General features: G+C 43.2%; 1 protein-coding gene across 5 annotated transcripts in view; it reads left to right on the forward strand.

Moving 5' to 3' along the window:
* Nucleotides 1-23,483, forward strand: part of LOC142487140 (cadherin-10-like) — a 636,808-nt gene that overhangs the window by 317,717 nt on the left and 295,608 nt on the right. For all 5 annotated transcript variants that reach the window (XM_075585911.1, XM_075585910.1, XM_075585909.1 and 2 more), the window contains 3 exons: nucleotides 11,865-12,159; nucleotides 12,913-13,032; nucleotides 22,031-22,198. In XM_075585911.1, the coding sequence (XP_075442026.1) occupies nucleotides 11,865-12,159; nucleotides 12,913-13,032; nucleotides 22,031-22,198 (583 nt within the window). The remainder of the gene's footprint in view (nucleotides 1-11,864; nucleotides 12,160-12,912; nucleotides 13,033-22,030; nucleotides 22,199-23,483) is intronic.

Raw genomic sequence — 23,483 nt, forward strand, 5'->3', positions numbered from 1 at the left:
CGAGGCCACTGGATCAATCAAGGGAGGCCGCCACCCACAGTATTCCCCGAGAACCTGGACTCCTGTCACCCACCCCGTGGAGAGGATAACCCCACCAACCAGAACGGAGGACCCCATCCAACAGCGGAGAGGTCCAAACACCGAGCCCCATCGAGAGCTTCCGTGGACGACCGAGTTTGAGGACTCAGGAGATGAGGAAATGGACTGTTCATATGGCAGAACCACTGCCACAGCTTGTCTCCGAGGGGACCACAATCCGTGGTTAGTCCCAGCATCTCTGGGAGGACAAAAGTAAACGCCATGCTGGACTCGGGCTCTGGAAAACCCCTGATCCTAGATGGCCTAATTCCAAGCAATAGACTATCTTATGACTCTCCTTGGATTATCGAGTGTATCCATGGGGATACACAAAGATACCCGACGGCGAACGTTACACTGCGTATCCAGGATCAAGAGGCTAGCCTACTAGTGGGAGTTTCTCCCTGGCTACCTGCTCCTGTTCTACTTGGCCGAGACTGGCCCTACCTCGAAACATTGTTGGCCCCTACTCCTACGGAGCCTACTTCTCTGGTACAGGTGAAGCCCGGAGACTTGTTCCCTTTTTCCCCAGAGATTTTCCCCCGTAGACACCATGTCCCAAAGACACGTAAACAGAGACGTGCGGAAAAAGAGGACTGGTTAAGAAAGGCTGGGACTTTTGGTAACATTAGTCAGCCCAAAGTACTGCAGGTCATGGCCGGGGATGACCAGGGTGGGGAACAGATAGATACGGGAGTGTTGCCAGCCCTGGATCTTCCTGACTTCCGTAAGAGGCAGAGGGAGGACCCAGCTCTGGCTAGACAATATGAGAAGGTGGTACAGGTCAACAACAAGATAATAGATGAACAAGGTGTAAAAGTGTTTCCACATTTTGAACTGTTGAATGACATACTATATTGTGTGAATAAGGTTAAACAAACAGGGGAGGTCATTCGACAGATGCTAGTCCCTAAAGGGTTGATTAAAACAGTGTTTACCCTAGCCCATACTCTCCCATGGGGTGGTCATTTGGGCAGAGATAAGACCATGGACCGCATCTCGTCCCGGTTTTACTGGCCAGGCATACATGGTCACATCATGAAACTATGTGAGACATGTCCTGAATGCCAGTTAACTAGCCAAAAAGGACAGAAGCCGGCTCCTTTGGTTCCTCTGCCCTTGGTAGCCGTCCCATTCGAGAGAATTGGGGTAGATCTGGTCGGACCTTTAGAACCCTCTGCGAAGGGACATACATTTATACTCGTTGTTGTTGATTATGCCACAAGGTATCCTGAGCCCTTCCCTCTGAGATCAGCCACTGCTAAACAGGCTGCTCACAGGCTGTTAGAACTGTTTTCTAGGGTAGGACTTCCACAAGTAATGTTAACTGACCAGGGAACAAATTTCATGGCAAAGTTAATGCAGGATGTCCTGAAGTTATTGGAGGTAAAATCCGTCCGGACCTCGGTCTACCATCCTCAGACTGATGGATTGGTAGAGAGGTTTAACCGTAATTTAAAAACTATGCTTAGGAAGTTTGTGGACACTGAAAAGCGAGCTTGGGATGAACTTCTCCCTTTCCTGTTGTTTGCGGTACGAGAAGTTCCCCAATCATCCACAGGCTTCTCCCCGTTTGAGCTCCTTTATGGACGCCAACTTCTGGGTATTCTCGACCTACTGAAGGAATCCTGAGAGGAGGAGCCCTTCCCATTCCAAGAATACCCTTCAGTATGTCATAGACCTTAGAAACCGCCTAGACATGATATGTCGGTTTGCGAAGGAAAACCTCAAATCTGCTCAAGAACGTCAAGAGAGGCAGTACAACCAAAATGCTTGCTTGAGCGTCTTCCAACCTGGGTACCAAGTGATGCTACTACTACCGACATCAGAGAGTAAACTCCTTGCGAAGTGGCAGGGTCCTTTCCAAGTTCTCCGCCGCACCGGGGAGGTGAACTATGAGATCTCTCAACCAGGGTCCAGGAAGGGTAAACAATCTACCATGTGAACCTCCTGAAACCCTGGAAAACGATGAGATCGCTGTTCATTCACCCTCGGGAAGGAGAGACGGATTTGGGTCCAAAGCTTCCAAAGGGTAGTACGTACACTGACCATCAGGTTCCCATGGGAGAGCAGTTAACAACGGAACAAAGGTCAGACCTACTTGATGTATGTGACCAGTTCCCAGATGTTTTTTCTGAGCTGCCAGGGCAGACTGATTTAGTGTCCCATAGGATTGAGACAGAACCTGGCGTAAAAGTACGGTCCCGTCCCTATAGATTGTCAGAGGGCCGAAAAGACCTGGTAGAGAGGGAGATAATAGACATGTTGGAATTGGGCGTGATCGAGGAGTCCCACAGCGAATGGTGTAGCCCTATCGTGTTGGTCCCTAAACCAGATGGGAAGGTGAGGTTTTGCGTGGATCTGCGAAAGGTAAATGCTGTATCCAGATTTGATGCATATCCAATGCCTAGGGTGGATGAATTGCTTGATTCGCTTGGTAAAGCAGAGTATATCTCCACCCTAGATCTCACAAAAGGATATTGGCAGATACCTCTAGCGGAAGAATCCAAATGCAAAACTGCCTTCGCCACGCCTCTCGGTTTATACCAATTCGTCACTATGCCATTTGGGTTACATGGGGCTCCAGCCACGTTCCAAAGGTTAATGGACAAGGTATTACGACCCCATAGGGCATATGCCGCAGCCTACTTGGATGACATTGTCATCTATAGCAGACACTGGCAGTCTCATATAAAAAGGTTAAGGGCAGTCCTAACGTCCTTAAGAGAAGCAGGGCTCATTGCAAATCCAAAAAAAATGTGCCCTGGGTAAATCCACTACAAAGTACTTGGGCTATGCCGTTGGGGGAGGGATAGTAAGGCCACTAGCTAGCAAGGTGGCCGCCATAAAGGAAGTCCCCACCCCACAGACAAAGACACAGGTCCGCTCCCTTTGGGGTTAGCAGGGTATTACCGGCGGTTTATCCCCAATTTTTCATTAATACCTGCACCCCTAACAGATCTGACAAAAAAGAGTGCCCAGACCCATGTTAAATGGTCTTGGGAGTGCCAAGACGCCTTTGACATGCTAAAAAATTGCCTGTCAGAGGGCCCCGCTCTTCGGAGCCCAGATTTTAAAGAGCCCTTCATCATCCAGACGGATGCCTCAGAGGTAGGACTGGGAGCAGTGCTGTCTCAGCAATTTGATGGTGTTGAACACCCCATACTGTTCATCAGCCGGAAGCTGTTCCCAAGGGAAGTGAGGTATTCCGTTATTGAGAAGGAGTGCCTCGCTGTAAAATGGGCAATTGAGGCCTTGAGACATTATGTCGCCGGAGTACACTTCACCCTGGTCACTGACCATGCGCCCTTGAAGTGGTTAAACACCATGAAGGACACAAATCCAAGGTTGACCAAGTGGTATATTGCCCTCCAACCCTTCTCTTTTGATATTCAGCATAGACCTGGAAAGGACCATGGAAATGCTGATTTTTTGTCAAGGGAAGGAGTGGAGGGTTGGGCTTCAGCCGTGTGGGACACTAGCCACACACAAACAGGGGAGGTATGTGACAGAGTGAAGTCAACTCCTATCAGTTACGCCTGGGAGACATATGTCTGAGTGCTTCATCCAGCACTCATAAGGGTTAACTCAGGTGGAAGTTAGGAAATCAGAACACTTTAGCTGACACCTGAGAGCCAGCAAGGTAGATAAAGGATCATGTGACTGGCAGTAGCTGCCAGAGAGAGAGAGAGAGAGAGAGAAGCACACTGCTGCGTGAGCCCTTAGCCAGAGGGATTTCACCAAAGACTACTTAAACTAAAGTAAGGATTATTCATTTGTTTACTGACTGCTTAAAGTACCCTTATGGTTTGGTTCTGGTTTAGCCAGCCAGCCTGCTAGATAGGTCTGCTGTGTTATTAGTCAGTTTTTCTCCCAAAGTGGAGCAGGATTTATTTTGTTAAAGGGACAGTGTACCCGCATGTTATGTTACTGTGGAGAAATAAAGCCACTGAATTTTTTTATTTATCCTGAAACTATACGTGTGGACTGTTCCCTGACTTCGGCTACAGGCCGTCCTGCCACACCTTGCCTTATTATTTGTAAGGTATATTGCATATTGTTGCACAATTGTTTATTACTGTATATTTTGCTTCACCTAATTTATAGCTTTGAGCGCTAATCACACCACACTTTTTTCCCCTATTCAGTAATCAATACTTTTATTTCTTTTCATACTGTTTATTTTATGCGCATGCGTGTACTGTACAGTACAGTATGTCTCATTTGAACATTTTTGAAACGCATAGGCGTGTTACAGTATCACATTTCGGCGCATTAAACATTATGATGATGTTTTGAAAATATTTCTTTGATCTGATAATCCATCATACAGTGCTCTCCTCCTCACCCCCGCACACACACAAGGCTCAAGGATTTCAACTTCTTATCTACACCTATCCCACACCATTCATTTGTAATGGATGGGTTTCTGGCTTGAATCTTCCTGAGCGTGGCATTACAATGGCAGCCACCTTTATTCTCCTGTGGCTGCAACCGCAATGTGCAGGCAATGTGCGGGCAGACGCGGCTGTTTTTTTTTTTTTCTGGCGCGCGTCACTGTGGCGCCGGTCACACGTGCCAGGGTTCCCCGGCATCCCCGAAGGCTGAAGGGGTAAGCAGGGGTAAGGGGAAGATGTGCAAAGCTGCATGAAGCAGAGGAGTAGCCAGGGGGAGCATCCAGGGGGTCGCAAGGGGAGGGGAACTGCTACGAAGATGTGCACTCGGGGAGGGGAAGATGCGGGGAAGATGCGGCAGGCGTGCGGCCAAGTTCGGCACCAGCCGAAAATAGCCCCGGACAATTACGGGCAAATGTTAGAATCAGGCTGGCCGCAGCAGTACATTCCTGCGCATGCGTGTATGACTTCCCATTCATTTAGAAGTTAGTTTCAGTTTTAAAAATATATATATATTTTTCTGTTATCGACATGGGCTTGCATAACCATTATGGATATTATGAGAATCAATCACTACTGTTGCTTTTTAATTCTACACTAGTCATGTATGTTCTTTATGAGGTGGGTGGCATAGTACTATCATTTTTATTTGGGGGTGTGGGGATCAAAACATTATTATGACCTGTTGAAAATATTTATTTGAACTACAGGTAATCCATCATACAGCTTCCATCTCCCTCCCCCCCGCACACACACACGGCTCAAGGATTTCAACTTCTTATCGACACCTCTCATAAACCATTCATTTTCAAATGGTTGGCTTTGTGGTTGTAATCTTCCCGATCGAGCCTGGTCTCACATTTCTGTGCTTGCGTGTAATTCTCCTTGGGTGGGACCTTGTTGATTATTAATGTGACCAGCCGATCTGGATGAATACCCCCAATCCAGGATTTTGTGGCGAAATCGTGGAGCGGCGTACAGACGTCCTTCTGGCACCTTTACTCTCCTGGGAATGTGGGCCTGGGCTTCTGTGATTTTATCCAGGATGTCAAACGTATTGGCAGAAATTATGCAATTCGAAGGCAAGATGGTTTCCGTAACCTCGTCGGATCTCTCTTCTGTAGAGAACTGACGTGATAGTGCGTTGGCCTTGATATTCTTGGTGCCCGGAATGTATGAGATCGTATAGTTTAACCGGGAGAAACAAAGTGCTTGGCGGGATCACAGACGATGGGCCCCCTCGATGTACAATAAATTTTTATGGTCGTGAGGATGGCTACCGGCTCCTTGGTACCCTCGAGGAAGTGTCTCCATTCTTGTAAGGCTAGCTTGATTGCCAAGAGTTCCCTGTTCCCGACGTCGTAATTTTTCTCGGCCGAAGAAAATTTCCTAGAGAAGAAGCCACAAGGGTGGAGCTTGTCTTGAGGAGTGAAACTTTGAGATAGTACTGCCCCTGCTCCAACATCAGAGGCATCAACCTCAAGGGTAAAGGGGAGAGATGTGTCTGGGTGACAGAGGATGGGGGCAGAGACGAAGGCTCTCTTGAGGAATTCGAACGCCTTGGTGGCTTCAGGGGACCATAACGACAGGTCGGCCCCTTTTTTGGTAAGGACGGTAATGGGAAGGACAGTAGTAGAAAAGTTGCAGATGAATTTCCGATAGTAATTAGAGAAACTGAGGAAGCGCTGGATTGCTTTTAGGGAATTCGATAACGGCCAGTCCAGAATAGGCCTCAATTTCTCTGGATCCATAGTGAAGCCTTTATCGGAAATTATATAGCCCAGGAAGTCTGTGGAAGATTGGTGGAAGAGGCATTTCTCCATCTTAGCGTAGAGCTTGTTTGCGCAAAGCCGAGAAAGAGCCACCCTGGTGTGGTGGACATGCTCCTCTAGGTTTTTGGAGAAAATAAGGCTGTCGTCTAAGTACAGTATGACGAAGATATCAAGAATGTCCTGAAAGATTTCGTTCATAAATTCTTGAAATACGGCCAGGGTGTTGCAGAGGCCAAACGGCATCACGAGATACTCATAATGGCCACTGGGTGTGTTGAAAGAGGTCTTCCACTCGTCGCCCTCCCATATACGGATTAGATTGTACGCTCCTCTCAGATCGAGTTTGGAGGATATAGAGGCTCCTTGGAGCCGATCAAAAAGTTCCGAGATTAAAGGAAGGGGGAACAGATTTTAACAGTACTTTTGTTGCGCCCCCGGAAATCAATACAAGGTCTTAATGAGCCATCTTTTTTCTTCACAAAAAAGAACCCCGCCCCGGCCGGTGAGGTAGAATTCTGGATAAAACCTCTCTTGAGGTTTTCCTGGATGTAGGTAGACATGGCCTTTGTCTCATGCACGGAAAGGGGGTACGATTTAGACTTGGGGAGTGTGGCTCAGGGAATTAATTCTATGGGGCAGTCGAAGGAGCGATGAGGGGGTAGAACCTCAGCCTGAGTCTTGTTGAAGACGTCCTTGAAATCACGGTAAACCTCTGGAAGTGTGGAGGGAGGCATTACGGATGTCTCGAGGCCGGCAAGCGTGGTTACGGAGGATATTTCTGAATCCTTCACTGAAGGGCCCCACTGAATCGGCGATTTGCCCATCCAATCCACACACGGATTGTGTAGATGGAGCCAGGGTTATCACAGAATGACCTGGACTGTGGGTGAGTGAAATACGTCAATGTGACCATCCGCGGTGGCAAGTGAGAGGGGAACAAATTCCAAGGTGATGAATGCTGGCTGGAGGGGACGGCCGTGTATTGCCTCAAGGCTGATGGGTACCCTCTTCTTGATTAAAGAAATCCGGTTGTTGAGTGCGTAGTCGTGATCCAGAAAATTGCCACCAGACCCGGAGTCGATAAATGCTACGGCCGACACCCGGACGTTGGGACCTCGAGGATTATAGGCAACAGAATTCTCTTAGGAAGTTCTTCAGGGAGAGAGGGGCAAGAAGAGATGGTACCCAGGGAGAGCCCCACAAACCTTACTGGGTGTTCTCGTTTCCAGGTCTCAGGCGGCAGTGACGTACTTGGTGATCCAGGGAACCGCAGTAAAAACAGAGACCATCGTTTCAGCGGCGAGTTCTTTCAGTGGACTGGAGATGTTGACTGCCAATTTGCATTGGCTCTGGGGCATCCAATGCCAGAAGGACCAAGGGGGGAGGTCTAGGAGAGACTGCAGTGGGCAACATGAAACGGGGCCACTGACGTTCCTGGCGTCTCTACTGGAGGTGTTAGTCCACCCGGATGCTGAGGGCGATGAGATCCTCCAGTGAAGAGGGATGAGAATGAGCTGCCACATCGTCCTTGAGCGGTTCGGTCAAGCCCTGCAAGTATGCTGCTTAAAGGGCTTCATCGTTCCACCGAGTCTCTGCGGTGATTGTGCGGACCTCCACCGGATAACTCGCTGCTGACCTGCGACCATGGGAAAGATTAAACAGGGATGAAGCGGCGGTCTCCTTATGCATCAGAGTATCAAAGACCTGCTGGAATTCTCGCCGGAAACTAGGAAAATCTTGGGTTATTTCAGGTCTGAGTTCCCAGAGAGGCGAGGCCCAAGCTAGAGCGTCACCCATCAGCAGGGCGTAGATATAGGCTACCTTTGAGCAGCCCGTGGGGAACCGGGATGTAGACATTTCAAACTGGATGTCGCATTGGTTTTGGAATCCCCGGCAAGTGAGTGGATCTCCGGCATACCGGTTAAGCGGAGGAATGCGTGATTCCGAAGCGGCCGTAGGTAACTGAGCGGGGGGAAGAGGCACTACCGGTGTTTCCCAAAGGGAGAGGTTAGAAAGGTGCTGTGCCACGGAGGTTACTTGGTCGCTCAGGAAATGCCAGTGCTCCATGGTCACACCTTGGCCCACCTCAGGGGGGTCTGCATTTGGTGGGCTCTGCATAATGTAACGCTGTACTGCCCACAGACCTAGCCTGTCCCCAGTACTGAGGTGGGTAAGGGTATAACACCCACCCACAGCAGTGAGGGCGTGCCCGGAGTGTGGCATGCGTTGCCATGTCTGGTGAGAGAGGGTTAGCCAGATACTTGTCGAGTACGGGGTGCCAGAGGTCCAAGTAGTGAGATCCAGAAGCCGTAGGTCGAGGACAGGAGAGAACAGCGTAGTAGTGTCCAAATCTGGGTCCGGGGGGTAGAGAGGTACACAAAGTCAAATTGAAGCCGAGATCAAGTCCAAAGGTAGCATACGGGGGTAGGAACTAGAGCGAGAGCTGAAACACACAAGAGAGCCAGGCATAGAACTCCGTATAGCAAGAGACACAAGAAACTATGCAGAGCGAGGAAGGAGAGGGCAGACTAGGGTAATATACCTGGGTGGACCAATAGGAGGAAGAGGTGGAGCGGGGGTGTGCTCTAGCAGGCCCAGAGATAGGCTCAGGTGCCTAGAGGGGGAGCCAGCCAGGTGAGTGGTGGAGATTGCCCTGGTGTCCTGCGGCAGGTGGGGGGCAGAGCCAGGTGTGCGGGAGGCCGACCAAGAGGATCGAGTGTGTGCGCCCTGTAAGGCTCCCACACGCACGCCCCGGCAACGTGCTGGTAGAGATGGCGTGTGCCGCAGGGAAGAGGAGCGGCACCCGACCGGAGGAGGTAAGGAGCCGGCGGGTAGGGCAAACGGCGAGTGCCGTGGTGCAGGAAGCCAGAGCAGAGGAGACCCGCCATAGGGAGCGCATCCCCCGATCCCTTACAGACTTACTGTACTCCAATAAACAAAAGCTGATTGTTTTAAATTGTATTAATCAATAAATATTTTACTTACACCATACACCTGTGAATGTTTTGACTTACTGTACTCCAATAAAAAAAAATGTTGATTGTTTTAAATTGTTTCATTGTGTCTCCTTTAATAACAAAATACAGTGTTTTTAGAACATACAATACTGTACAGTAAGTAATGGTTGGTTAATTAATGTACAGTATTAAACACAAGAATTTTGCGTTTCAACAAGGTTCCATGAGGTATACTGTACAGTACTGTACTGTATACTGTATGCATGTGCATTACATGTAAATAGTAATAAAACAAAACATACTGTACGGGTATAGAATACACACTGTAATACATGTACAATAAATGCATACTTTTTATTTGTGGGTTTTATTATACAGTACAGTATGTAAAAAAGTATTGTACTGTATGCTGTATGAAAAAAACAGCATACTGTTTCAGGTTTTCTATAAAGTTCATAGTTATTCTATCCTAATCCATAAAAATGGCACTGCCACTAGATTGTTGCCTCCGGTACGTGGATTTTTAAATCAGATTCAGCAATGTGCAGGCATCGTTACAAAAAGCGACATTATTCATCGAAATCCCTCCATTTGCTGATCTCCGCCTGATGACAAAGTTTCTTTTCTGAGGAAAAATAAAAGTATTACTGTAATGGTTGGTTCAAATTAGTCAGTCCCCTAAAGAAGTTCCCACAGTCAGTCCCCAAAGTCCCCTCAGTCAGTCCCAACAATAATTTTCTCGGGGGCGTCTCTTGTTCACATACACGCATGTGCCTAGGTGTGATGACACGCATATGCATTTCAACAATGTCCCAATGAGACATACAGTAGGCCCATGCGCCTAGCTGTCCACCAATTGCTCAGTATCTACTGTAGAACCTGCTCAGCCAATGATATTGCTGGACTACATTTTCACAAATTGTGACTAAAATAATAGAACTAAATAACCATAAGCAAAGCGATTGACTGTGCATTGATATTGATATTTCAAAAAAAGAATAAAATACAGCAGCCGTACTCACCATAGACTTTGCCAATCGGTTGGCACCAAGCCACTTCCATCAGTCCCGTATTCTTGATTATACACATAGTTGATAGGTGACAGCGGGCCTGCTACTCCTGTAGTTGACAGCTGATGAAGCTGGAAATCTTTTTGGTACATGCAAGCTTGCTGGTATCTGTACGTGAAATCCTGCTCAGGCTGCAGGTATCCAGGCAGGGACAGACAGCAAGGGGTGCCGGTCACCAGGTTTTCACTGACGGTCGGACCGTTATTGGAAGCTGGCGCTGGCGCATTGTTTGCCTTAGACTGACGATTCTTAGTTGGTTTTACATGACCTTTCACCTTTTGAAGTCTCCATGATCAAAGATACTGGAAAAATCTGGCGCAACACACCAACACCCTCCTCTAACTCCGGGTGCGGGATCAATACGAAAAAAACACGGATCGATACATAACTTTTTCCTTATTGCACGCTTCCACACGAGCATCTGGTGAACATTTGTAAAAGTCATAATGTTCGATAAAATATTGTTCAATTTGACCAACTGTGGCCATCTTATCATCTGCTGCATTAATTGCGGACCATATTAAATAAGTGTACGTTATTTAGGGCTTTTTGAACACGTACTGCAGTGGTGTACTCAGCTCGGAAATCTCTGGACAATAGAACACCAGACACTGTGCATTGAGTTTTTAATATGATACGCCTAAATTGATACAGTATTGTAACTTCTTCATTACCAAGGTCAATTCACAATGGACCACTGTGGTATTTTTTAAACACCTGCAAGTCGACACATTACTGTAGCACATGTACTGTATACATTAGAATTCATTACAATTCATGAATATCTGCCACTTGGCAGATACGCGAAGAATTGCACCCAATTAAATCCGAACATTATCATTAAACAGATCAGGCGTGGGTGACGGCCGGCATGAATGCGGCATGAATACGGCATGAATGTGGCATGAACGTGGTGAAGCGCGTGGCATTCTGAAAAAGTCACCGGAAAATAACCAAGAAGTGTTCAAATTAAAGCGGCCGCGGCTGTACTTACTCGCTGAGTAATACCCAACATTGGCACTTAGTAAATCTCCGCTTTTGGATTAAAGGATAGCATTTACAGTATATAATAGTGTCAATAAGTTTGCTTTTCCTTTTAGGTGCCATTTGAGTACAGACAGTATGTGTGTTACAAAGGAGGATTCATTATTTAAAGAGGAATTTCAAAACTAACGTGCTTATTTAAATGTAAATTCTCTAAAAAGTCAAATAATAATTTATATCTAACATGCTAACAATATTTAGCTATCTAGAACTAGCTTAGAAGACTCTTGACAATAATTTCTACAGACTTTACATTATGTCATTATCTATATTGTAAAATAGTTTGTCATTTTGTACCATTACACATTTATCATCCATGTATTTTATTAGATTGTTAATTATTATGCCTGCAACAAGCAATCTTTTTAATAGTTATCATTTGTCAGATCACATACTGTATAAATTACATTTAAGCTATATATTATCATAGAAAAGATAACTGTCCTGTATGCATCACAGAAGTAAATGCATGTAGTAAAACAATACTTCTGAACATTTACAATAATTAATATTTTTATTGTATACTGTTATATATTTATTTTCTTCTAGCTTCACTCAGACCAGGACAAAGGAGATGGGAACCTTAAATATATTCTGTCAGGAGATGGAGCTGGCACCCTTTTTGTTATTGATGAGAAGACAGGTGATATACATGCCACACGACGAATTGACAGAGAAGAAAAGGCTTATTATACCTTGCGTGCCCAGGCAATAAACAGAAGAACTGGGAGACCAGTGGAGCCAGAGTCTGAATTTGTCATAAAGATACATGACATTAATGATAATGAGCCAACTTTTCTTGAAGAAATTTATACTGCAAGTGTCCCTGAAATGTCTGATGTCGGTAAGTAACATAGTTCTTTTTTGCTACTGTATTGCATAGGTTATTATTATGATTACTACACAGCTTTTTAAATACATACTTTATTTTTAGACACATTTTAATAGGAATAGTAGTAAAGTAAGTCCTTTAATGACATATACAGTACCAATTGAGACAAAAATGGACAGGATGGTTAAATGCAAATAATTTTATATTATAAAGTAAATTTATGCAGAGGAGGATTTACAGTGTAACAATTGTCATTCTGTAGACATTTCTACATTCAGAAAGGTACTTTACAGTATGTATTTTATTTGACAGAATATAAGAATATTTTTTTAACTAAATCAACCCTTGAGATACCTTGCTAAAGAAAATGTTAAGTCCACAATATATAAGAGATTTACTGTATATAAAAATGTAGATAAAACTTTTAATGAATGAAGGTTTGTCCAGTAAAATTCACACATTGTACCAGTAATGTATGTACGTAAGTATAGTATGTAAGGATATTGTTATTAATAGTTCACCAACAATGTACTCAGTACAAACAGAGTGAATAAAAGGAAATATTATACAATATTAAACTAAAAGTATAATAATGGGGAAAATGTCCCTGCCCAAGGAAATTTACAATCTAAGTGATATGTTGGGATATTTACAATAGTCAGATAGACTTTTTACTTTGTTTTATTTGGTGCCCAATTTTGAGTTTTGATTTAACACCTTATTTCCTCTTTCTGGCAAAACTTAAGTTGAGTTTGTATAATACAGGTACGTTTGTGGTACAAGTTACTGCTGCGGATGCAGATGATGCTTCTTATGGAAACAGTGCCAGGGTTATCTACAGCATACTTCAGGGACAACCATATTTTTCTGTAGAACCTGAAACTGGTATGTTTGTTTTTTTATTTTAAATGCCTTTATATATATTTTTATAAATTTATATTTTTATATTTTTATACATATTTTTATGCACCACCTTAACAAAGGTCCCTCTGGCATACCGAAACGTTGGTTCTGTGTCTTTGTTTCACAATATACACTTTTTTGACCTAACATTTGAGTGCTGCCCGTGTGATTTCGTCTAAACAACGGTATCGTATTTCCTATTATTACCTTATGGGATTAGCACCTACATTACTTTCTAGTGGAGTCAGACAAATACAAAAAGACACAGCGCACAACGCTCATAGTGCATTAAAAGTATATTAAGACAACATATCAATAAGGTAAGTATTGTGCGTACATCAAGTAAAATTCAAATAAGCATGTCAGGGGTAAGTTACCCATGCACCAACACTGTGGACCGGATCAGATGTCATCAATGGGTATTGGAGCTGTTCCGTGATTTCCAGGTTCCGGATGGGTAAATATGGAGTCCTTTGGAGTCCCCACTCGTATGTGAGCAGTGTCCAGCACACCCGCGGCTTACGTGAGAACGATCGTATCCCGCGGATCTCCACGACGGCTGGGTTCCTCTTACTGTCCTCCGTTTCGGCACTTACGGGTAGTGACGTCACTGGAGGGTTGCACTGAGACTCGCATCGCAATCCTCCTCCGGTGGCTGAATCAACACACAGTAACGGGGCAGAGAGTCAAGGTAGAGTAGTAGCACACTTCCAACGCGTTTCGAAACCGTATAGGTTTCTTCATCAGGGAATAAAGAATGGTCAGGTAACAGGCATTGAAATACCCCACACCGGTACCCCATTGGCCCGTCAAACGGACGTACCAGCCAATAGGATAGCATCAGGGAGGAGTCAATTACCCATAGCACAACACTAAACAGTTGCCAATGGCAACATTTCAACAACAACTTTATTAACATCATAATACAAAAAACACACAAATGTATAGAAGAGGCGGCTCTAAAACAAAGAGTAAGATGTTAGTGCATTCTCATGACAATGAATACATTATCATATATAAAAACAATGAAGGGTTGGTGCATATTAACACACCCAGAATCAACTAGACCTAAAGAGAGTTATTAAACAACAGTTCTGATCGAAGAAGCACGAAACAAATAGACACATGCAAAGGGCCACTCTGAGAAAAAACCCACTATCTAATTATCCCGTATTTAGCTAAAAACCTTATAAAATATTTTTACATTTGTATAAATTACTATATATTAAAAAACATATAAAAAACTTATAAAAAGGCCAGGAGAATCAAATATAGTCCAAAATGACCACTGTGAGTCTCAGATAAACATTCAATAGAGGGACCAGATATCGATGTTCTCATTTAAACCCCCCGGATACAGAGTGCTCAATTTGTGTATCCAAAAGATTTCTTGCATGGAGAGATCTTTAACCATGTCCCCCCCCTTTCTCTTTCTTGGTATATATTTAATACCTTTAAACAATAGAGAGGAAGGGTCCCCATTATGATGTAGTGCATAATGTTTGGACAAGCTATGTTTCATATACCCAATTCTAATATTTCGCAGATGTTCCTGAATTGTTGTTGAAATGTTGCCATTGGCAACTGTTTAGTGTTGTGCTATGGGTAATTGACTCCTCCCTGCCGCTATCCTATTGGCTGGTATGTCCGTTTGACGGGCCAATGGGGTACCGGCGTGGGGTATTTCAATGTCTGTTACCTGACCATTCTTTATTCCCTGATGAAGAAACCTATATGGTTTCGAAACGCGTTGGAAGTGTGCTACTGCTCTACCTTGACTCTCTGCCCCGTTACTGTGTGTTGATCCGGCCACCGGAGGAGGATTGCGACGCGAGTCTCGGTGCAACACTCCAGTGACGTCACTACCCAGAAGTGCCGAAACGGAGGACAGTAAGAGGAACACAGCCGTCGCCGTCGTGGAGATCCGCGGGATACGGCCGTTCTCACGTGAGCCGTGGGTGTGCTGGACACTGCTCACATACGAGTGGGGACTCCAAAGGACTCCATATTTACCCATCCGGAACCTGGAAATCACGGAACAGCTCCAATACCCTTTGATGACATCTGATCCGGTCCACACTGTTGGTGCATGGGTAACTTACCCCTGACATGCTTATTTGAATTTTACTTGATGTACGCACAATACTTACCTTATTGATATGTTGTCTTAATATACTTTTAATGCACTATGAGCGTTGTGCGCTGTGTCTTTTGTGTTTTTGTCTGACTCTCTAGGGGGTGCTTTGGGCCATCCCCGGTATCACAGCTGCAGACGCTCCACCTTGTTTAGTACCTATAAGGTCACATAATATATTTTAATTTACTTTTATCACTGTATTATCACTTCACGTGTGTGAATTGTGTAGTAGTTGCGCACTGTTTCTTCACCTTGTCACATTTCTATTGGAGTGCCTGCTGCTTGCATATATATATAACAGAAAGAAATCAGCGCTAAGACTAACACAAATGAAATACTATAAGTGAGTAAATGGGCGACTAATAAATGTACTGACCCAGGTGAAATGAGCTAGCAGGATGCAGCCCTAATGAGGATATGCCTATCCTGATTAAATGGAAGAAAGAAAAAAGGTGCAATCCTGTATAGCAATAAAAAACAGGAAAATGTATTAATTAAGCAAGGAAGGCTAGGTGACTGAACAGATTAAAACAAACACAATGATGCCAATAGACACAATAAACACAATATATGACAATAAAAAACAAGAGTACTCTCGAAAATAAAAAAGAAGGGAAATGTGACCAAAAAATGTCCAATAGCGTAAATGTAGGAGTCAGTGAGATGTGGGAGGAATTGTCACTCGATAGGTAGAAAATGACTGGAACAAAAAATGGGGAGAGGTAATTGACCCGTCAGATGATAGATTGTATAGTATTGGCCTCTATCCAATTAAGTTAACTTTTCTTAAAACGGGGGTCATCATAATTGCACCTGTTTAATTATATATGTATGTATATATACAATATCTATATACAATATATATATATATATTCCACATGTGATGGCACTCATAACCAGAGAGTGCTTGCCGTTTTCGTAGATATATAGATGTAGCTTGTCTCACTGTCTGCAAAGCCACAGCTGCAAAACAACAAATAGTGCAGCTCCAAAGACAGTGCCTGCAGGGGGTCAATGCGTAGAACCCCCCATTTATGATGTTTTCTGTCCTTCAACCAGTTTTAAATCCAGGTACATATATTTTAACTGAGTCCAATTTGCTTTCTTTTGTACACCAACCTCTTGTGTGGAACCGTATCAAAAGCCTTTGCAAAATCTAAGTACAGTAGACCACATCAACTGCATTACCCTGGTCTAAATTCCTACTTACCTCCTCAAAGAAACAAATAATGTTAGTTTGGCATGATCTACCCTTCATATAACCATGCTGACTAGTTCTAATAATTTTGTTTTCCATTAGGTATTCCTGAATATTATCCCATATTAAACCTTCAAGTAGTTTCCCCAGTATTGAAGTCAGGCTTACAGGTCTGTAATTCCCCGGTTGTGATCTAGCACCCTTTTTAAATATAGGCACCACATCTGCTTTACGCCAATCTTGTGGTACTGAGCCTGTGGAAATTGAGTCCTTGAATATTAAATGTAATGGTTTGGCTATTACTGAACTTAACTCCTTGTGAACTCTTGGATGCATGCCATCAGTTCCAGGTTACTTATTTACTTCAATTTTCTCAAGTCGCTTATGAACTTCTTCCTCAGTTAACCAATTGTTCATTAATATGTAGGTTGTGGCTTCCTCCTGCGGTACTACTATTGCAATTAATTCTTCCCTGTAAACACAGAGGCAAATAATTTGTTTAATACCTCTGCTTTTCCCTTATCTCCAATAATCTGCCTGCTCATCTCACACTGAAAAGATCCTATATTTTCTTATCTCATTTTTTGTTATTAAGGTACTTATTGAACTTTTTAGGGTTGTTCTTACTTTCAATTGCAATCCTTTTTTCATTATCCATTTTTGCTAATTTGATTGCCCTTTTGCAATTTTTGTTACAATCCTTATAATTCAGAATAGATGCCTCTGTCCCTTCTGACTTAAAGAATCTAAACACTTACCTCTTCTTTTCCATTTCCTCCCCTACCTGTTTATTTAGCCACATTGGTTTTGTCTTATTTCTTTTATACTTATTACCCAAGGGTATAAGTGTGCTTTTCTAACAATGTTTTAAAGACTGCCCATTTATCTTCTACATTTTTCCCTGCAAAAACATCATCCCATTGTATTACTATTAGATTAGACCTCGGTTTATTAAAATCTGCCTTTCTAAAGTTTAAGGTCTTTGTTGAAACCAAGTAATCTTTTTTTGATAATTTATTTCAAATGGTACCATGTTATGATTACTGTTACCAAAATGTTGAATATTTACTATTACTTCTACATTGTTTGATATTACCAAATCCAGTATTGCCCCTCTCCTAGTTGGTTTCTCAATAATTTGGGTCATATAATTGTCTTTAAGCACCCCCAAAACCCTGTTTTCTTTTGCTGTAATGCTAATCTCATTGCCCCAGTCTATGTCTGGATAATTAAAATCACCCATTATGAAAACATGACCCAGTTTTGATGCCTTCTCCATTTGCAAAAGTATTTTAGCTTCCTCAATTTCACTTATATTTTGGTGGTTTATAGCATAGCCCTACAAACATTTTCTTTATACTTTTACCTCCACTGCTAATTTCTATCCACAAGGCCTCTAGATTTTCACCATTCCCTTCATAGACATCTTCCTTTATAATCAGTTTTTGATCCTGTTTAACATATAAGCATACTCCACCTCCTCTTCTATTTGCTCGATCTTTCCGAAAAAGGGAATAACCCTCTAAATTAACTGCCCAGTCATGAGTTTCATCCCACCATGTTTCAGTAATGCCTATGATATCATGCGTCTCCCTTGAAGCTATTAATTCAAGCTCCCCCATTTTATCTTTCAGGCTTCTTGCATTAGCAGGCATGCATTTAAGTTTTTTTCAGCCTGTACTATTATATTATCCTCTCCTTCCTTTCTGTGCCAACTTGGTTTAGTCTTTAGAAGTTTTCTTGTAATATCTGTATTTACTATGAGTGTCTCGCTGCTTGTTAAACTCGCACTTGCCCCTTCTACCTTCACATCCCCTTGTTTCCTCATCTATTCTATTTAATTTTTGTATCTGTTTAATTCCCCTCCCCCCTGCATCCTAGTTTAAAGTCTCCTCCAACCTTTTAACATTCTCCCCCCCTAGCAAAGAAGATCCCTCTTCATTGAGGTGTAATCCGTCCCTAAAATAAAGATGGCTCCTCTCAGAATAGGAGTCCCAGTGCTCTGAAAACTCATAACCCTTCTTCCTACACCACTTTCTTAGCCATGAATTAACCTCCCTAATCTCTGACTGTCTCCCTGTGGTAGCGCATGGCACTGGTAGTATTTCAGAAAATAATACCTTGGAGATCCTTGCCTTAAGCTTTTGGCCTAGATCCCTGAAATCATTTTTTAGGACCCTCCATCTCTCTCTAACTTTGTCATTGGTGCCAACATGTACCAAGACTGCCGGGTCAATCCCAGCCCCTCCCAACAATCTGTCTACCTGATCCCCGTGTGCCATAACCGAGCACCCGAGAGACAACAAACTGTTGGGTTCATGCAGTCACGGCAACAGATTGCCCTATCTACCTTCCTAGTAATTGAGTCCCCTACCGCCACAATTTTTCTTTGTATATGAGCATCCTGAGTCCCCTCGGTGCTGGAAGAACTATTCCCCAGGCTGCAAGAGGAATCAGTTTCCCTCAGCCTTGCCATTACTGCCCTGACACTCCCAATATCTTCACTCAACACGGCAAATCTATTGGCAGGGGTCAGCTCATAACTGGCCTGCCTCTCCCTATTGCCCCTGCTTCCCCTTCTAACTGTTACCCAGCTACTTATCTGCTCCTCACTACCAGCGCCACCATCTGCACCTCTAGTCGAAGCGTGGGCCTGCTCAGTGAGCACTAAAGCCCTTTCAAGATTGTCAATGTCCTTCAAATTTGCAGGTTTCCCCTTCAGATCAGCAATCTCTGACTCTAAAGAGACCACCCACTCACAATTCTCACAGCGATATGCTCCTTGGAACAGCTGCTCCAAGTGCACATACATTTAACACTGAGTGGCATTTTCAATCTGCTCATTATAGCAACTATTAAGTACTAACAATAAACTGTACTTCAATATCCTACACCTTGTTTAACCCCTTCCTGTTCAAACTGCTTCTAGATGTAACTGCCCACTTAATACAACCAGCACTTGAAATCATCCAGTCACGCAGATCAGCACATGCAAGCTCAGGATTCATGAGCAACCTCTTTAAATAGGGACACTCACCAGGTTAGTTAGGTTAAAAATCAACTAACCACACTGTCACGATGGATGGAACTTATTAACAATTAAATATTTTTGGGGAACTTGATTGAGCACACAAGTTGAGCAAAATATATTGTCATTTATTTCCTTACTAGACAGACACACGACAACCTCAGAATATACTTAACAAAAACACTTACTGAAAGGAGAAATGGGATAGAATGTTCAGAAAGGTGCAAAGCATCAGAATATTGTCCTTTAAAATGCAGTCCTTTGGCAAGAGCGGAAATTGCCTGCCCAATCCTTCTGTGGACGGTGCAAAGTTCTTTCTGGTCCGTTGGGGTCTGATAGATACCCCCAGCAATAACGGAGTCCTGGCGCAGAGTTATGTCCTTGGTTCCAATGAAATAAGACTCTTTGCATCCCAGGGTTGTTGCTGCTCTTATCCGCTGTTAGAAGCGTGATGGAAGTCCGCTCACATTGTAGAATGAAAACAAAAGACAACGGGGATATCTTGGGCAGCATGTAAATAGGGTTTGAGAGCCTATTCCAACATACCCACCCAATCCCCCTCATGGGAATTTTCTCATTCCCCAAATCCCCTACTTGCCCACAGTTTGGAGAGTGGGCACTCTAGGGATTTCCTGCTAACACAGCACCTGTACGACATTGCTACCTGGCCTGCTTAGCATATGTGTACTTCTCCTTCTACCTGGCATCTTCCAGGCTGGGAGGGAAACTCAGGGTGTGAGCTAGCCCAGATGGCTAACAGGATTTCCTATTTAGCAACCATCATGGATAATTCACACATCCTGACTCCGGGGCTTTCATATGCAACACTTCCCTAGACTCACAGGCATTACCTCAGCATGTGGTCTAAGAAGCTTGCATAGGAAAGTGTCCCAGCTCATAGGTGTCAAACCATTTGGTACCTGTGTGCATTTCAATGACAGTAGAAAAAAGCCTCATCCTGTTTGCCCTTTTAAAACTGCAGCAAATATACACTTTATTAAAAATACATGTTTCCCTTATCCTACAAATATATTTTCAATATGTGGGTGCTTGGGGTGTTACACTGGGGCTGCATACCAAATTTCAGGTTGCTAGCCCTTTTCCTTCCCGAGTTATGGCTTCTTCTTAAACTGGCAATGCTGGGCTATGGGGTTCTCACGTCAATTGACCGAGTTCCCACTCCAATTGCGAGTTGCCTTTCAAGGCGCGTCATTAACCGGGACGGAGATACATTGTATCCGAGTACCACTTGAGATGGGAAATCGCAGCTCTTTGATTCAATTGACTCTGCGATTACGGCTTCCAGTCTCAGTAATGGATACCTATACTTAGCATTGGAACAAAGAGACTGCACCACGCTTATCCACTTAACTTGCGGTTTAGCCTTCGCAGCGGCATCTTATGTCCAAAGCCAGTAACGTCAGTGTACTAGGTTATACACTATTGCAGGCACATACACTCCTGCAAAATGGGGACAATATGGGGCAGAGGGAAAAATAACACATGTACAGTGCACATAAAATTAACCCCTTCATCCCCAATACGAAATAGGGGTAACCAGTCGAGCATACTGCCTTTATTAATGCACTGATTACCCACAATTTTGTTACACACACCCACTGCTGGCTCAGGCAGGAAAGAAAACGAATAAAAAAAAACTTTTTCTTTCCTCTTCTTTCCTACAGGCTTTTAATTACCATCCACTTTGAAAATAAATTAACCAACTGCACACTCTCCAAATTCAGCCACCCCTGCTAATATACACCAGTATACACAGCACTTCCTTTTCCTTCTTGTTCTAACTGCACACTTAATACAATCAGCACTTGAAATCAACCAGTCTCTAACCATTTCATTACTTTCTTGGCTAGCCACAAAGGTAATGAAACTGGCTACAATTTTTTTCTGCACAGATTGATACCGCAACCCGGTGGGAACCCACTGGTACCCCCGGAGACCACCCAGAGACCCGAACCTGCAGGGACCCATGGACACCCATGGGGCCCCTAGACACATGTGGGAACCCCTGAATATCCACAGGGATCCCCCAGAGACACCCAGACACCTGCATGGACCCCCTGGAGACCTCCAGACACCCATGTGGATCCTTTGGACACCCACAGGACCCCTGTAAATTGTGGGGACCCCGTTGACCTATGGGGACATTTTGCAAGATTTTAACGTTCAATAAGCTTATCACTTACTGGCAAAAAAGCGATTTGGGGCTTTTTTGCCTTGTTGGATAACTGTTAATCTTCAGAGTGTTAAAGGTCATTAAAAAGCCATTATTGCGCGATACTGTACTGTTATCACTGCTTAGTGAATAGCAAATCAGGCAGTATTGCACTATAATGGTATTTGTTGTGCATTAAACCACTTATCACTGTTTAGTGAATAGGCCCCATAGAGGTATATTCTCTGTTTTCATACATATTTCATGTTTGTAGTAGAAATAGATTTTAACACTATTTGCAGTACTGTAAATGTGATATTTTGATTTAATTATTGATAATTAATAAGTATATATTTACCAGTTTAAATTAACCATAAGAACCGTATACATAACATAATTATGAACAAGTGCCTGTACAAATATAAACACTTCCTTTCCTTAAAGGCATAATTCGGACTGCTTTGCCAAACATGAACAGAGAGAACAGAGAACATTATCAAGTTGTTATCCAGGCCAAAGACATGGGTGGCCAGATGGGGGGATTATCTGGGACCACCACCGTCAACATTACTCTGACTGATGTCAATGATAATCCTCCTCGATTCTCCCACAGTAAGAACCTTTATTTAAGATTTATTGCTTAATAAATGCTTTTGAAAACATTACCTATCATCAGTTGAACACATTTAAGATACTCTAGATTATAGGAAAAATATAAAAAAGGTTTGTTTCCATTTATTCTATTAGTGAAGTCGAAACTGACATCCTTGAGACATATGTTTTGAATATAATTATAAACATCTAAATTATTAATTGGAATTATTTTCTTCTTAACTTTGCTTGGGTAACTTAATTTGGAAAGTTTGTTCCAGAATGAGGGACAATTATCATCGTGAGTAGGCCATGTTTTGAAGGTACTGATTTACATTTTAAAATGTACCCTTTAATATGGTGATTGGTTGTAAGTTTACATTTATTTTAGCAAATAAATCCAATCTGCAACTCATAAACCAATCTAGATTCTGCCATTGAATACCTATAAAGGAAAATAACTGAAAATGTGTCTAAAAATATAATCATCTTCAGTCCTTCTTTATTAGTGGCCTGATTAACCCCCTATCACCACACAGTCCAAATCTATTTGATAGTGTGTTGGGAATATAAGTTAATAGAAAATAAAGTGCAGCTTTTTATTCTATTCCCAATACCCAGAGATTTAGGACATGTACTGTAACAGTATATTTTATTAATAGTTGTTTAATATAGTATGTACTGCTGTATACGGTAATGAGCTGGGACTTACAGAACCAAAGTTCTGACAGACTACCAGGGCTACCAAGTTGGTGCCAATAAATCTGCTCAGACTTTCGGAGATGAAAGCCACAAGAGGATGCCTGAGATGTGAAGCCATTTGGGTGGCAGGGCAGGGCTCAAGTACCCACGTCCTGGGATGAATGGAAGTCCTCTGGACTACCAAGTTGGTAGTATGCCTTTTCCTGCGAATAAATGTATAATTTATTTCACTTTACCTGTTTTGCTCAATGTATGATCCTGGTAAAAATGTGTAAATGCCTAGTCTCCCGTGATAATGCTCTCCTGAATTTCCCAAGTTAGGACAATAACAGATTCCGTCAACTGGGTAGTGCTGTTACTTACAGCTGTGGTGTGCTAATATTCCTTAATAATGTTCATTATCGGGGCACATGTGCAGTGTATTTTTATAGGCTATGGTAATCAGCCTTCATCCAGGTAACGTTACCATTATCGTTTTGCTAAGGGACCTTACTTTTGCATATCATTAGCATGGAGAATAATGGTTAATAAGGAGGAAACAATGCTCAGTTACCTGTAGTTAAAGTTATTTGCCTTTGTTTAGTGCACTACTGAGGATCTACCC

This window comes from Ascaphus truei, chromosome 2 (assembly GCF_040206685.1).
Source record: "Ascaphus truei isolate aAscTru1 chromosome 2, aAscTru1.hap1, whole genome shotgun sequence".
NCBI classification, from domain to species: domain Eukaryota; kingdom Metazoa; phylum Chordata; class Amphibia; order Anura; family Ascaphidae; genus Ascaphus; species Ascaphus truei.